Source organism: Symphalangus syndactylus, chromosome 8, assembly GCF_028878055.3.
Source record: "Symphalangus syndactylus isolate Jambi chromosome 8, NHGRI_mSymSyn1-v2.1_pri, whole genome shotgun sequence".
Taxonomy (NCBI): Eukaryota; Metazoa; Chordata; class Mammalia; order Primates; family Hylobatidae; genus Symphalangus; species Symphalangus syndactylus.
Window position 1 is genome coordinate 23508295 of NC_072430.2, and position 16553 is coordinate 23524847.

The 16553-nt window shown below is 38.0% G+C and overlaps 1 protein-coding gene across 14 annotated transcripts in view; it reads right to left on the minus strand.

Annotated features, from left to right (window-relative positions):
• Positions 1-16553, minus strand: part of UNC79 (unc-79 homolog, NALCN channel complex subunit) — a 309568-nt gene that overhangs the window by 221095 nt on the left and 71920 nt on the right. For 13 of the 14 annotated variants that reach the window (XM_063643951.1, XM_055288333.2, XM_055288330.2 and 10 more), the window contains 2 exons: positions 14244-14414; positions 4186-4278 (listed from right to left, as the gene is read on the minus strand). The exons of the other annotated variant lie outside the window; for it this stretch is intronic. In XM_063643951.1, coding sequence (XP_063500021.1) covers positions 4186-4278; positions 14244-14414 — 264 coding nt within the window. The remainder of the gene's footprint in view (positions 1-4185; positions 4279-14243; positions 14415-16553) is intronic. 14 annotated transcript variants of the gene reach the window in all.

A 16553-nucleotide genomic window follows, 5' to 3' on the forward strand; every position in this document is an offset into this window, starting at 1 on the left:
ACTTAAGTGCTTCCTAGATCACAAGACTAGTTTTGGGTCCCAACTATGATTCCTAGTATACAGTAGCTGGTTATAGACATTTCCTCATGAACAAATGAAGATACAGATTTTAAAATAACAGATGCAACTCTATCTGACCACAGTAGTTTTCCAGTGAAACACTCAACTCAACATTCAACTCCAAGAAGAAAATGGCAAATTGTAGGGATTCACTATTTATTGAGAATTTACAATTTGTCAGTCACTAAAGTAAGCACTTTACATATATGTAACCCATTAAATATTCACAGCAGCATTTTAAAGTACCGTAGGAAGAATTATTTCCATTTTATAGATGAGGACACTTGGTTTCAGGGGGTAAAAAACTTGCTCAAGTTCACTAACTGGCAATTTGCAGGTAAGCTCAGATGTGAATCCACATACGACTAATCTCAAAGCACCCTGCTTTACTACCCATCTAGCTTAGAAATTTGGACCAGACTGTCATGATGAGACTCTAATTAACTAGATTCCAAATAAATGGTTTTCTTAAGGACATAATATATAATAAATATAATATTTTGATTATTTTAAGCCAGACAGATATATAAGATATAATTTCCCCATACATATATTTTAATTATGTCTATATAATAATCATAAGAGATTTCATACTTAAAGAATGCAACATACTGAATGTTTGTGTCACCTCAAAATTCTTCTGTTAAATCCAAACCCCCTAATGTGATAGTATTAGGAAGTGGAGCCTTTAGGAGGTGATTAGTGCCCTTATAAAAGAGGCCCCAGAGAAATCCCTTGCCCTTTTGTCACTTGAGGACACAGCGGAACGACAGCCATTCATGAACCAGGAAGTGAGTTCTCACAGATCATCCAATCTACCAGCACCTTGATTTTGGACTTCCCAGCCCCTGGAACTATAAGAAACAAATGTGCATTGCTTATAAGTCATCCAGTTTATAGAATTTTTGTTATAGCAACCCAAATGGACTAAAACAGAAAATTGGTACTGAGAAGTGGGGTGATGCTGTAACAAATAGCTAAAAATGTGGAAGCGGCTTTGGAACTGGGTAACAGGTAGGGGCTGGAAGAGTTTTGATGTGCAGGCTAGAAAAAAGCCTATATTGCCATGAATAGCCCTTTAAAAGCAATTCTGGCAAGTGCTGGAAAAGAAAAGAGGAAAGCAGTAGAAAAAGCTTCAATCTTCTTTGAGAATACCTAAATGATCCTGAAGAGAATGTTAGTATAAATACGGACAGCAAAGGCAATTCTGATGCGATCTCAGACAGAAATGAGGAACACATTACTGGAAAGTGGAGGAAAGGCCATCCTTGCTATAAAGTGACAAAGAACTTGGCTGAATTGTGTTCATGTCCTAGTGTTTTGTGGATGGTAGAACTTGTGAGTGATAAAATTGGATACTTGGCTAAGAAAATTTCTTAGCAAAGTGTTGAAAGAGCAGCTGGATTTCTTCTGACTGCTTATACTGTGATAAAATGTGAGGAGAGAGAATGATCCAAAGACAGAATTGTTAATCAAGGAGGAAGAAGACTTAAAGATTTGGAAAACCCTCAGCCTAACTGTATTGAAAGGATGAAGAAGCCTGTTAGGAAGAGAATGGGGAGAGTGTAGCCAAGTGACCATTTAATAAGATTAGTCAGCCATCTCAACAGAAGCCAGGAGGTATTGTCCAAAACAATGGAAGAATGACCCCAGTGGCACTTCAGAAATCCTCTGCACTGCCCCTCCCATCACAGACCCAGAGTGCAAGGACAAACCCTGGGGGAGAAATGGTTTCAGATGAGAGGCCACCAGCACTTTTGAGACTTCAGGGCATGCCACCCCCTCACAAGAAACCTTCTTACATTGTAAAATTCAGTCCTATACTCCAGTGCCTCACTGTTCAGCTGCCCTTTGGGCAGAGCAGCATGCACTGTACCCAGCAAAGGCATAGGGGTGTAGTCACCTCCACCTAGATTTCAAAGGATGCCCAGGAGAGCTGGAACTCCACCCTGAGACAGTATGGGCACCGGACCCCAGCCTGCAGAGTGGGGCCCAGGAAGGGAACCACTGTGGGGGCCAGGGTCACTGTAGAGAGCCCCCACCAGGGCAATGCCCAGCAAGCCATGGAGGCAGAGCCATGGAAAGCCATAGGGGCAGGGTCTTGGGGGCCCAACCCCTACATGGCAAAGCTGCCATGCAGGGCCACCACCTCAGTGGGTCCAGAAGACAGAACTCTTACCCCAATGGGTTTGGAAGGTGGGACCTCCACCCCAGCGGGCCTGGAAGGTGGAGCATCAAGTCAAAGAAGGTAATTTTCAAACCTTAAGGTATAATGTAGTTGGGTTTTAGACTTACTTGGAACCTGTTACCCCTTTTTTCTTTCCCATTTCTCCCTTTTGGATGGGAATGTCTATGCTATGCCTGTCCAACCATTGTATTTTGGAAGCATATAACTTGTTTGATTTCATAGGCTCACAGCTAGAGAGGAAATTGCCTCAGGAAATTGCCTCACCCATATCTGATTTAGATGGTATTCACACGAGACTTTGGACTCTTGAGTTCATGCTGAAATGAGTTACAATTTTTGGGGCTATTGGGATGGAATGAATGTTTTGCATATGAGAATAACACGAATTTTGGAAAATAGGGTGGAATACTATAGACTAAATGCTTGTGTCCTCTCAAAATTTGTACGTTGCCAGACATGGTGGCTTATGCATGTAATCCCAGTACTTTGGGAGTCCAAGGCAGGAGGATCACTTGAGGTCTGGAGTTTGAGACCAGTCTGGGAAACATAATGAGACCTGTCTCTAAAAAAATTTAAAAATTAGCCAGATGTGGTAGCACATGCCTGTGGTCCCAGCTACTCAAGAGGCTGAAGAAGGAGAATTGCTTGAGCCAGGGAGGTCAAGGCTGCAGTGAGCCATAATTGTATCACTGCACTCTAGCCTGAGTGACAGAGTAAGACTCTGTATCTAAAAAAAAAATTTTAATTTGTATGTTAAACCCTAACCCTCAAAGTGACGGTATTCAGAGTTGGGGCCTTTAGGAAGTAATTAGATAATTAGGGCAGAGCCCTTATGCATGAGATTACTGCCTTTATAAAAGAGGACCCCGAGAATTCCCTTTCCCTCCCACCATTTAAGGACACAACACAAAGATGGCCATCCATGAACTAGAAAGCAGGCCCTCACCAGACATCAACTCTACTGGCATCTTGATCATGGACTTCCCAGCCTCCAGAAATAAGAGAAATAAATGTTTACTGCTTATCAGCCACTCCGTTTATATTTTTGTTACGACCCAACGGACTAAGACAGAAGATGACACTCCAAGCTAAGAAGCATTCAGATTTTGAAATAAAAAATTTTTCCTCATTCTGAGTCAGAAGTTCAATTATTATTTATTACGTAATTAACTAGATAGCAAAAAAAAAAACACAGTGCCACCGGATTTGTTTACTTTCCAAATAAACATTAAACGAAAATAAAAATGAGTTTATATCTTAGCACATGTTTTGGTCAGTTTTCCAAAGTTATCTGCAATTATACTGACAAATGGAAATCAAACAGAGTAAATGTGAAAATCTGTGCAACATCACTAGTAATGGAAAAACTACAAATCAAAACAATGAGATATTAGTATTCATCTGTCTAACTCTACACAAATTTTATAATAATAATGACAAATCACAATGAGACAAGTACTTTCACATACTATTGGAAATATTGAAAATTTCTCAAGTCCTTTAACTCATTAATCCCTCTTTTGTTGGTTTATTCTAAGGAAATAATCAGAAATACAGTAAAAGGTTTATGTTTAAGGATATTTGGGTGTACTAGAATAGCCAATTTACCAAAATATTAACAGTGGTTATCTTTTGTTCTTAGAATTGCAGGTGATTTTTATGTTTCTAATTTTACTATTTCTGTATACTTATATTCAATCCATTTCCAGACAATGTCTAAAATGTGTCCTCAAATATTCTAAAAATATCACTGGCCTGCAGGATCACTGCTAATAGCAATAGGCAAGATAAATTGATTCCAACTCAAAAGTCTGTTTTCTACACATCTCCATGATGATGACGTTCTCACATGACATGAGAACATCTAGCCTGCTTGTTTGATGTCTTGTTTAATTATTGGCATTACAATTAGTCAAACCATTCCAATTACCACTTACCTGGATTGGATGTGTACTGCATTGCAATCATTAGCATGGATGATGCAGAGAGGTTAACATGGGCAGGTACACCTTCTCTCCTTGAGGAGCCCACTGCAACCAAAAGTTCTTTGATTAGACACAATTTAATCTCTGCATATACCTGTTACTTTGCACAGAGCATGAGAGATAAGAAGGAACTTTCAAAAAAAGAAAAAAAAAAAAAAGCTCCAATAAAGCTAATGGAAGTTTTGCACAAATGAAACCACAAAATGTGTCCTGGCATACAATGCTACAGTTGTCATCTCCATAGGAAAATTGAGTGAGAATCTATAAGGAGACAGAACAGTGCCAGAAAGTGATGTAATGGCTTTATCAGAATTGTACTTAGATGGGATCTCTACCCCCATGATGTTTGTATTTAGATGGAAAAGAAAGAAAAAACAGAATCCTCTATGTGCCCAAAGATAAAGACATATTGAAGGGTATCCCAATGAGAAAATAAAAAGGAAAGGTTTTTAAACTCAAATTGAATATATTAATTTTTAGAGATGCAGATGAAATAATAGTTTAATTATAATGTATAACATTAATTTAGTTACAATACAAATTCTAAATCACATATTATAAAAAATGACATATTAATTTAAAAATTTTCAATTTTCACATATCATTAAACAGTTTTATTCAAACCTTCACATGTAACTTCATCATCGATGTCTTCATTACCATGAGAACCACTTTTTTAGTTTTCCAGAGCTTACCATCTTCATATTCATCTGAGTTGTTTGAAATAAAGCAATTTTTGAATCTGTGAATAACACAGTTGCTGGGCATTTTATCCTACACCAACAAGCATAAAATCACAAAGCAAATTGGCTTGTTTAAAATCCATCTTATTGCTGTATAATCATGGTCTCCACTCACAAACTGCTTTTAAGACATCTTTAAGTGGCTTGTTTAAGATGACATCAAATACCATATTAAATTTCTTTGTCTCTCACGTTTAAGAGAGTGTATCCGGTCACCCCTTTAAGTATTCAAAAGTAACACTGATGGAAGTCATTTGGGGAAATACATTGTCTCCCAAGAGGACTTTCTTTCTTTTTTTTGTTTGTTTTTTTTTCTTAGACAGAGTCTCACTCTTGTTGCCCAGGCTGGAGTGCAGTGGCACAATCTCAGCTCACTGCAACCTCCAACCCCCGGGTTCAAGCGATTCTCCTGCCTCAGCCTCCCGAGTAGCTGGGATTACAGGCACCCACCCCCATGCCTGGCTAATTTTTGTATTTTTAGTAGAGATGGGTTTCACCATCTTGGCCAGGCTAGTCTTGAACTCCTGACCTCATGATCCACCTGCCTCGGCCTCCCAGAGTGCTGGGATTACAAGCGTGAGCCACTGTGCCTGGCCCCAAGAGGACTTTCTTATTTCGAACACAGTAATTGAGAGAGGACCCATCACAGGAGAAACTTTATTAGGACTCAAATATAAAATAAATTCCTCTTTTCTCAGGGAAAATTGCAGAAGTAGAAGAAACCTCACCTTACACTTGGGCTTGTGTGGCAGAGTGTCAAGCATGAACAGAATGGTGTGCAGAGAGCATAAAACCCTCAAAAAGTCAACCCTTAGATTTCTAAACATAATAGAGAAGACCACTGCCACGGGCAACAACAAAAAGCAAATAACCTCAAAATCTGCTTTATTTTATTTTATATTAAAGTACAATAGGTGTGGATTATATCTCACCTACATCCAAAAAGGATAAGATAACTTCTAATAAAACACATGCGTATAATAGAATCATCAAAACACTAATAAAAATTTGTCATACAATAAATCAGAGGAGATAAAAAAATTTAACACAATTCTTTTCTAATCAGAGGAGATAAAAAAAATTTTAACACAATTCTTTTCTTTTTACATAAAGGAATTTGGGCACCAAAGTAGACAGTGGCCTTTAAAACAACTTTTACAGAAATAAACAAACAAAACACATCTATCACTAAGTTCCATTTACTTAAGTTGGCTTTTATTAATCACTTGCAGCTAGGCAGCTGCTAACCCAGCTGCCTAAGCCGGTGATACTCAGGGAGATAAACTAGTTTGGCTCCACAACTTATTAATAAATAAGTATTAATAATTAGACAAAGATTGGAGATCAATTCACTGCTCTTAGATGTCAAGTTGATTAATCAAATGTGATTAATCAAGAAAAAAGAACTTGCAGCCAAATGCTAAGGAACAAAGTGCATGCTGCTCTCAAACTGTAGCCAAGGAGCTTGTTCAAATTCAGCTTCTTTGGGGCCAAAGAAGATGCTTCTGGAGAGTCAGCTTGGAAACTACATGTTTCCAGGAAAGTACATGTTTAATTAATAAGCACATCAAGTGATTCTGATGCAAGCGGGCTTTGGACCACTCTTTGAGAAGTACTATTAGAGGAACGAGAAATAAGAAAGAAAACGCCCAGTAAGGTGTCCAGGGGCAGGAAGAATAATTGCATGCCCTGTACCCTTTGTTAAAAAAAAGAAAAGAGAAATTCTTGTCTCAGACGTATTCAAGAAATACACACACACACACACACACACACACGCACACACGTATATATATATATTCTTGTTTTGGGACAAGCGTTTCACCTTTGTTTAAATTCATCTCAAACTTTTTAATAATATGCATTTAATAATATGTATTTCTCAACAATGAAAACTGCTATTAAGGAAGGCTGAGAGTCACTGTAAATGGAGGCCTTTAAAAGTAGGAAAGATGCCCACATGTCTCAGATGATTTAGGTGAAGTCTATTTGCAGAATGGCCCAAATGGCTCAGCCACCTCTGGATGTCCCTCCTACTCCGACAAATCCATACTCTCCCTCAAGAACGACCAGCCAGGAGGCCAAAAGCATTCCCCTGGCTCAAGCCCTAGAAAATTGGCTGTGATACTTACATAAACAGACGGTGCCTTGCAATTTCCTAGCCTTCTAACAGACTGAATAAAATCATTGCAATTCTAATTTAATAAACACGCACAGGCACACATCATTTATTGAATCTTGTTAAAAAGGCATGATGTAAACAGATGTGCAGCTTGTCCCCATGAGGGTGTAAAAAGCCAAGACTATAAGCAATAGAAGGGAGAAGATAATTCATCAAAATAAGAAAATTTTGCATTTAATATTGTGCTCAGGAAATACAATTAAAAGTTCTCAGTCCTATTCCCTATCCTCCCAGCATCACCAGAACAATCATTACCATGATCTCCTCCCTCCAGGAATAGTGCCTTAATATGTTCCTGTATTTTGTAGTTCTGAATGTATTATTTTGTACAGCTCTTATATGACTATCATCCAAAAGAGGAATTATATGGGAAAAGCCATTTTATGAAAGAGAGATCATCAAGTTATTTGCATGACAGCACCAACCTAATCATTGGGACTGCAGGCCAAGTCACTTGATTTCATAGCTAATGCTCTAGTTACTTATTAATTCAACAACTTTTTTGGTCAGTACTTCCTGCATACTAGACATTGTTCTAGGTCCTGGAGATACAGTGCTAAAGACAGACAAGTCATCATTAAAAAGTCAGGAAACAACAGGTGCTGGAGAGGATGTGGGGAAATAGGAACACTTTTACACTGTTGATAGGACTGCAAACTAGTTCAACCATTGTGGAAGACAGTGTAGTGATTCCTCAAGGATCTAGAACTAGAAATACCATTTGACCCAGCCATCCCATTACTGGGTATATATCCAAAGGATTATAAATCATGCTGCTCTAAAGACACATGCACACGTATGTTTGTTGTGGCACTATTCACAATAGCAAAGACTTGGAACCAACCCAAATGTCCATCAATGATAGACTGGATTAAGAAAATGTGGCACATATACACCATGGAATACTATGCAGCCATAAAAAAGGATGAGTTCATGCCCTTTGTAGGGACACAGATGAAGCTGGAAACCATCATTCTGAGCAAACTATCGCAAGGACAGAAAACCAAACACCGCATGTTCTCACTCATAGGTGGGAATTGAACAGTGAGAACACCTGGACCCAGGATGGGGAACATCACACACAGGGGCCTGTCATGTGTCGTGGGGTGGGGGGAGGGGGGAAGGATAGCAGTAGGTGATATACCTAATGTAAATGATGAGTTAATGGGACTCCAACATGGCAGCACACCAACATGGCACATGTATACATAGGTAACAAACCTGCACATTGTGCATATGTACCCTAGAACTTAAAGTATAATTAAAAAAAAAAAAAAGACAGACAAGTCTTTGTCCTTATGGATCCTAGATGCTAGGGCTGTGTTACCTGATATGGTGACCACTAGTCACACGTGGCTATTTAAATTTAATTAAAATTAAATAATATTAAAAATTCCATTCCTCAGTCTCACTGGACACATTTTAAGAGCTTAGTAGCCACATGGGGATAGTGGCTACTCTACTGGGCAGCACAAAATTTTTAATGTTTTTATGGAACATTCCATCATTACAGGAAGTTCTGTAGACAGCGCTATTCTACAAGAAAGGGCAAACAGGTACTTGTGGCAAAATAGAAGCAGTGCAAGGGAATAAAGAGAAAGTGATGGAAGGTCCTGTTTTAGCCAGAGGGTAAGGAAGGGCATCTTGAAGATGTACTTGAGCTTAAACCTAAAGAATGTAAGGAAGCAAATAATCATGAGACTATTTGGGAGAAGGACTTTGAAGACAGAGAATAAAGCATGGAGCAAAAGCAAAAGCGCGGTGCCTTCGTGAAACTGCAGAAAGGCCAAGGCTCCTGGAGCAGAGTGAAGACAAGGAGATGTAGTGATTGAAACAGGAAGGTAGTCAAGGGTCAGGTCATAGAGGGCCTGTGAGTTAAGGAAGGGCACTGAATTTGATTTGTTAGAGTGTTGGGAAGCTAGATGGTTTTGCTGAGGAAGTGGCATGATCTGATTTACATGTTTGGAGGATAGCTCTGGCTTTTTGATGGAGAGCAGAAGGTAGGAGGGCTAAAAAGGGAAGCACAGAGACCAGTTCGGAAGCTACCGGACTGGCCCCAATGAGAGCTGGTGGTAAGAAGTGGCCTGAATGGGGATATGCTGAAATGAATTCCACTGGCTTTATACTTGTCTAAAGGGTGAAGATAAAGGAGACACCTGGAACGAAGAAACACATTATGGTGTAAGTTTTTCAATGTGACAGAACCATTTCCTGTATTCTGCCAGACTGCACTGCCTGGATTAAAAAGCGGTCTCACCTCTACGTGGGCCTCCTACTTGTGTGAGCAGAGGTAATTGTGTTCCATGAGATAGGGTTTAAGCATAAGATGTCCATGCCTTCAGAAGGGCATTATCAGTTAAACATAAAGGGAAGACCAAGACAACGTGACCTGGAAGCCTACATAGCATTAAAATATTTGCAGAATTATAGATTAATGAAAAGTCATGGACAGAATGCCCATCAACACTGTGGAAGTGGTCTGTCAGATTCTATGAATCCAAAAACTGCTACAATCATTATTTTTATTATACAACAAACTCTAGAAGAAAAAGTTCCCAAGCCCTAGCAGATGGCCTCTTACCTCAAGCAATATTTAAGATGATGAAATTTCAGGACAATGTGTGAATTTCAACTAAGTATTGGAATGAGTTGCAATGGGATTTAACATGTCTGTGATTTGACTATGCATTTGGCCTGATATACACGTGCATAACATCACATGATATTTAAAGGCTATTCTCATACATTAGTTCATGGTCTTCACAACAAACATGGGATGTAGACACAGGAAGTTATCCTTAATCACCATTTTACAGCTAAGGAAACCAAAGTTCCATGAGATTAGGAGATTTGCCAATAGTTGAAGGATTATAACTCAGCTCTTCTGGATTTCTATTTCAAAACATTTCCCATGACTCAGCAATAAAACTCTCAAAGTATACAGGGAAACCTATCTTAGAAAAACAACCAGTAGCTAATAAAACAGACTGCATATATTAAAGATTATTTAAAAAATCATCAATATTTTGCATTTTTACTGTTTTTTCTATGTGTTGTTAGTCTTTGGAAGGTTATAGAAACATAACATGCACCCTCTGTAGTAGTAGGAATAGAACAAAAAATGGTAAGTCACACAATTGCCTTTGAGATAATGCCCTTAAGATTTAAATGAACCTTTATTTTCCCTGAAGGTAAGTGACTTTTTGAGAAAATTTAAGGTGGAAAGGGAACTAGATAAGACCGCATAGTCTGGGATACTAGGATACGTTAGAATAATCTTAAACAATTATATCTTAAGCTGATATAATTGTTCAGCTTTATTATCATCTTTACAATAACATAGCCTGCATCAATCAATGTTCACTTGGAATCAGCTCTTTCTCTTCTCTGCCAAAGCCATCATCTCCCAAACCTCCATATTTCAATTCAGTCCACAAATCACAGATCCTTTATTGGAAAAAGAGAGGTTTCTATGGTGACATGCAAATGCTTTCTCAATTCTTAGTAACTCCTTTAATATATTTTTTATAAACAAAGCATTTTGAGCACATTTGGAATAAAGAGAAATATATTTTATTTATGGAAGGAGTTAAAAAGAAAAGCTATATCAAAGGAAAATTTCACAATAAGTAAGTTGAAGTTTGCTCTGCAGAACATTAAAAGGACTCATTCTAAAATAAAAGTCCAGCACTTGGTTTATTGACAAGGATGGTAAGGAGGAAATTTCTGATATACATGCTGGCCTCTTACTCTGAAGAGCTGCAATACCTCGTTAGGTCCACTTCAAAGATCAGAACTTTATCTTCTAGGTCCTTAATGAAAGAATCATTTTACACCTGAAAAGCAGTTCATGTTTTCCATCTGACATTAGGAACACCACACCAAAAAGGCTTTTTGTCTTAAAGACTTTATCAAGTACTCAGGACATACAATATCCTTCATCCTAACATCTCAGTCCTGAAATAAAAATATTCTGCAAGAAGTTATGCGCTCTTGTCTTGTTTTGGTCACAATTTCTAGACACCAAAACAACTACCAAAAAAATACAAAAAACATGAATACGACACACAGACACACATTCTCACATCAGTCCATTTTAACATGATTAATCTGAAACTATATCCTTCTGGGTTTGGATCTGTGTCTTTGTATACTCATGAAATAACAAGTACAAAGGAACACCTGAATGGTGTAATCGAATTTGGCTGTAAAGGTTGGTACTACAATTTATTTTCAAAGACTTAAAGATGACAAATATTGGCTATTATTGAACCACAGGAATGATTATGAGAAAGGAAAGTCAAAGCTAAGAGACTAAAACCAGAGCAACAAAATAAACACATGAAGTAGACCAACAATTGGGTTAGAGGACAATACGTGCCTCTTACATAAAATAATATTGATGTTACTTAAACTAGAATTAGTATGCCAGAAGTAATCTTCAAGACTGAACATTTTTTTCAAACCCCTTCTTTATAGTAAAAAAAATGGGATCTTGGGGACATGAAGTGACTTGTTCATACCTTCAAATAAACGCCAAGTTACTCCTCTAATAAACATTAAGATATACACAAACTTTGTAAACTCAACTTACTATTTTATTCTCCTCAGTTGCCAAGGTTCGTACATTTATGTAAGTAAGAATTCTAACATGACTACATGGCATGTTTTGGAATCTGTGTTTCTAATTAAGTAGAAATTAATAATCAAGTGTAAAGAAACAAATTGTCAGCTATCACAATACTTGATCAATCTTAAATGTAACTTCAGAGGCCTGATATTTTCAACACCTCTTCTATAATTATTAACTTATTCCTAAGAAGGAGGGATTTAGTGAATTAGATTAATTGTTAGAAAGCTACAGCCTCCTCATTAATCCCACCATCGCCTCCCAGCACTTTGGAGGCTGAGGCAAGAGGATCACTTGAGGCCAGGAATTCAAGATCAGCCTGGGAAACACAGTGAGACCCCATCTCTACAAAAAAAATTTTTTAATTAGCTGGACATGGTGGTAGAGGCCTTCACACCCTACTTGGGAGCCTAAGGCAAAAGGATCACTTAAGCCAAGGAGTTTGAAGCTGCAGTGAGCTATGACTGTGCCACTGCACTCCAGCCCAGGCAATAGAATAAGACCCTATATCAAAAAAGAAAAGAAAAAAAAAGAGAGAGAGAGGAAGGGAGGAAGGGAAGGAGGAAGCCAGGTGCAGTGGCTCATGCCTGTAATCCCAGCACTTTGGGAGGCTGAGGCGGGTGGATCACCTGAGGTCAGGAGTTCGAGACCAGCCTGGCCAACATGGCAAAACCCCGTCTCTACTAAAAATACAAAAATTAGCTGGGCGTGGTGGCTCACGCCTGTAGTCCCAGCTATTCGGGAGGCTGAGGCAGGAGAATCACTTGAACTCAGGAGGCAGAGGTTATAGTGAGCCGAAACTGCACCACTGCACTTCTGCCTGGGTGACAGAGTGTTACTCCATCTCAAGAAACTAAAGAAAGAAAGAAGGGATGAAGGGAGGAAGGGAAGAATGGAAGGATGGAGAAAGGGAGGGAAGGAGGAAGGAAAGAAAGGAAGGAAGGAAAGGAAGGAAGGAAGGAAGGAAGGAAGGAAGGAAGGAAGGAAGGAAGGGAGGGAAGGAAGGAAGGAAACAGTCTCATTTGTGATGCTTCAAAAAACCAAAAATTCTTATGCCTAAGTTTAACAGTTAACATCATTTATTTTAAAGATATGACTATGCAATTCTAAAACTATATCAAGAAATGAGTACTTGTCAGTAAGAACAAAAGAAGAGAATGATCAAATATTGTATTACTTGAATGGTATTATCAGTCTGCTAATTTTTTTGAATTGCTATATAATTTAGGGAGAAGTCAAACTCTTTGCTGAAAGACATGAAAAGTACAATTCCATAGCTAACATTAAACTTGATTGTAAAAATAAGCAAATGTAGCTCAAAATATATATATGGTTACCAATTGTTATTACAGAGCAACAACTTTAAAAAGATCGTAAGTACATAAAATTAAAATGTGAAAAATGATCACTAGGAGTTGAATGTAACCAACAAAAATATTTTTCTAAAACAAGAGTTGAGAGAAGGAGAGAAGCAAGCTGACACTTATTGCATAGCAGGCATTGTGCTAGCATTTTACCAATGTTCCAAGTTAACCATCTTAATTATCCCACAACTTCATGAGGTAGCTATTATTATTATTACTATTATTTTATAGGAAAGAAACAGAAAGTTGAGTAATTTCCCTAAAGTCATATAGCTAGTAGGCGGAAGAGCTATGATTTGCATCCAGACGTTTGACTCCTAACCCACAATCTTTTCGGATTTCCCACTGAAACATAGATTAATCCATAATCCATTTCTTTAAAAAATACTTGAAAATGATTTTGATCATAAAAACCACAATGCAATAATTTTTTCTCTTTGTGCGCATGTCTGGAAAGCCTGTAAGATTAAGTCTACAGAAGTGAAACAGGATTCAAATCAGTTTTATGTTTATAATCATACATTGCACGTGACTTGCAAGCTTTAGCTTTTTTCAGCGTTTTCATAAATTTTGAGTCACTTTATCGTCACAATACCTCTATAAGGAAAAGCTGATGGGTTCATCACTCTGTAGATGATGTTTTAACTACGTGAGCTGCCCAGATTAGAGGCAGAGCTGGGACCAGAATTTACACATCCTGACTATCTAATGCTCTTTCTATCAGATCCTACTGCCTTCAAAGCCAAAAGATAGGAATTTCTGCATCTGAGACAATACTTTCCCCATCTTTTTTCTAAAGTGGCAAAAGATACTGTAATTTATACACAGGAAATCTAGACTGCCTTGATATGTTCTTTTTTTCTATTCTATAAGATCAAACAGTCTAAATAAAACAATTCTAAGCCCTGACGCCTTTCATTTCTTTGACTTTCACCATAATATCCATGCTAAAGTGACTGAATTTAAATCATAGCTCCTGTATATATCAAGTGATTCCATTATAATCTTGAAAACCTAGCGCCTATAACAGCAAAAGCAATTTCCATTCATATAATACATAAAAATAATCTAGTATTAGGTAAGATTGGACTTACATATAGCCATTGGTAGAAAAGATGTGCTAAGATATTCAATGATATCCTTGTGCAGAAATGGAGGAAAGGTAGCTAACGTTGATATCATCGTGTAGGGCAAAGTACTCAGAATATCATCATTGAGAAAAGGTAGCAAACATGTAGTTGTATAAAATATCGACTGTCCAAGATCTACAAAACAAAATTGAGTAATCAGTCACTGAATATTTTGCAATTAACAAAATATGCTAACTTTACATTTTAAGCTTTAATGAACTGGTTTAAGTTATAAGCAACTAGTTTTCCATCCCTATTAAGTGTTATGAAACATAATGTTTGATAGGGTACCATGTATACGGTAATTGGTCAATAAATGACTGATGAATGAATATGTTAAGAAATATAAATATCCATTACATGCATTTTTCCTCCACACTTCCTCAATCTTCAGTAATACTTGGTATTCATATTACTACATTCTACACAAGATAACTGAGGCACAAGAAGTTAGATGATTTGCCCAATGGAAGTTTTAGAAAAGTCAAGGGCAGTATCAGAAATAAAACCGGGCTATTTCTGCTCCATCAATCAAACCATCTGGAGTGTCGGGCAATGAGGTAATTTGCAACCTTCAGCAGAGCAGCAATTTCAGCAAGCACCAAACAAGGGAAGCCGTAAGCTGGTGCTACATGACCCTGTGCATTGAGTCATCAATGATCATGGGAGGAAGTGCTACCTAATAATAATCTTTCTAACAACATCTTTAAACAGGGATCATAACAATACCTACCTCACTTCATTAGAAGGATTGTTAGCAGGTTTTAATGAGATAAATGTAAAGTCCTTAGCGTAGCACACACTGTGTGCTCCACAAATATTAGCTGTTATTATTAATATTAACAGTTACTATTATTATTACCTGCACAAGAATAAAAATAAAGGAGATGCAACAAAACCGTAACTATTTAGCTTTAGAATGCATGTAGGCCAAATCCCATTACACTAAATGTACATTTGTATATTCCTGGACTTCCCAAAATATAGGCCATCAGCCAAGGTTTGATGATGAAGACTTTGATCACATTTGTATTCATTATAACATAAAAGTACTAGACTCTTCTTCGTCTTGCAGCAGATGTACCTTCTTTGGATTCCTAATGTTATTTCTGATTGTCATTAGAATTAATATGCCATCTTAACAGGCACATCAGCTAACAACAGAAAGGATGTGGCCACAGTGCACACTCGAGGGCCAGGGTCAGTCAACCTTGAGCTCAAATGAACGAAATGGAAAATCCACAGGTGTTTTACTAAGAATTAACCGAGGCTGTGCATACAAGACACCTCAGCTGCTTTTGCTGAGCCTTTTAGCCTAATTACAGAACATCAGCACTGAAAGGAGCCCAACTGGAGTATTTTCCATATAAGGAAACTGAGGTCCGGAGATAGGTGATTGTTCAGGATCACCTGAGAGTTAGCAGTTGAACTGCGACAAAACTGTTCCCTAGTGCTCTTCCTGTCCTCCACCCAGACCCAGCAGCAAGACACAGCCTCCGGTCTTAGTGCAGCAGCTCTCAAAGTCTGTGCAAAAGAAGCATCCACAAGGATCTTGCTAAAAATTCAGATCCTCAGGCCCCACCTCTCAGTGATTCTCAGTCACAAGTCCCCAAGTGGGACCAGAATTCCATGTTACAAACTCCTTCGGTGATTCCAATGTTTTTCAGATCATGCTTCAAGAAGCAATGCCGTATTGTTTCTCTGAACCATTCATTACATTGATCTACTGAGTTTTTTCCTACCTTCTAAGCTCTATCATGCAGAACAAGAACACGATAGCTAAATAACAATGCCACAAAGTCACAAAACGGCTGCAGGTACAAGAGCAGAAATACAAATCATCTCCCCTGAAATCGTCACAATTTACACATTAATTGCAATTATACAGATTGCAATTTACCAAATTTAATGTCTTTATCTTAATCAAGGGGCTTTGAAGATAACAGGTAGCTCCCCTAACACAGTGGACCAACCCAGGACCAGGCAAGTCCCAGGTGAGTTCAGGACTAGTAGTCACGAAGGAGACGCACTGACAAGCTCATCAGCATAGTAAGCTCTGGCAGTCTTATGTTCAGAATCCTCTCATTTAAATTCAGAGCTGGCAGAGGATCACAGTAGAAGTGGCTAGGCTTAAGACGGCTACAGAATTATACAAAAAGCAACTTTATGAATTTCTATACCTTTTACATTCACCATAACACAGAATTGTAAATGTAAGAAAAAACAAATCCAATAGTCATTATTTCATCATTTTTATCTCAGTAGATTTTTAAA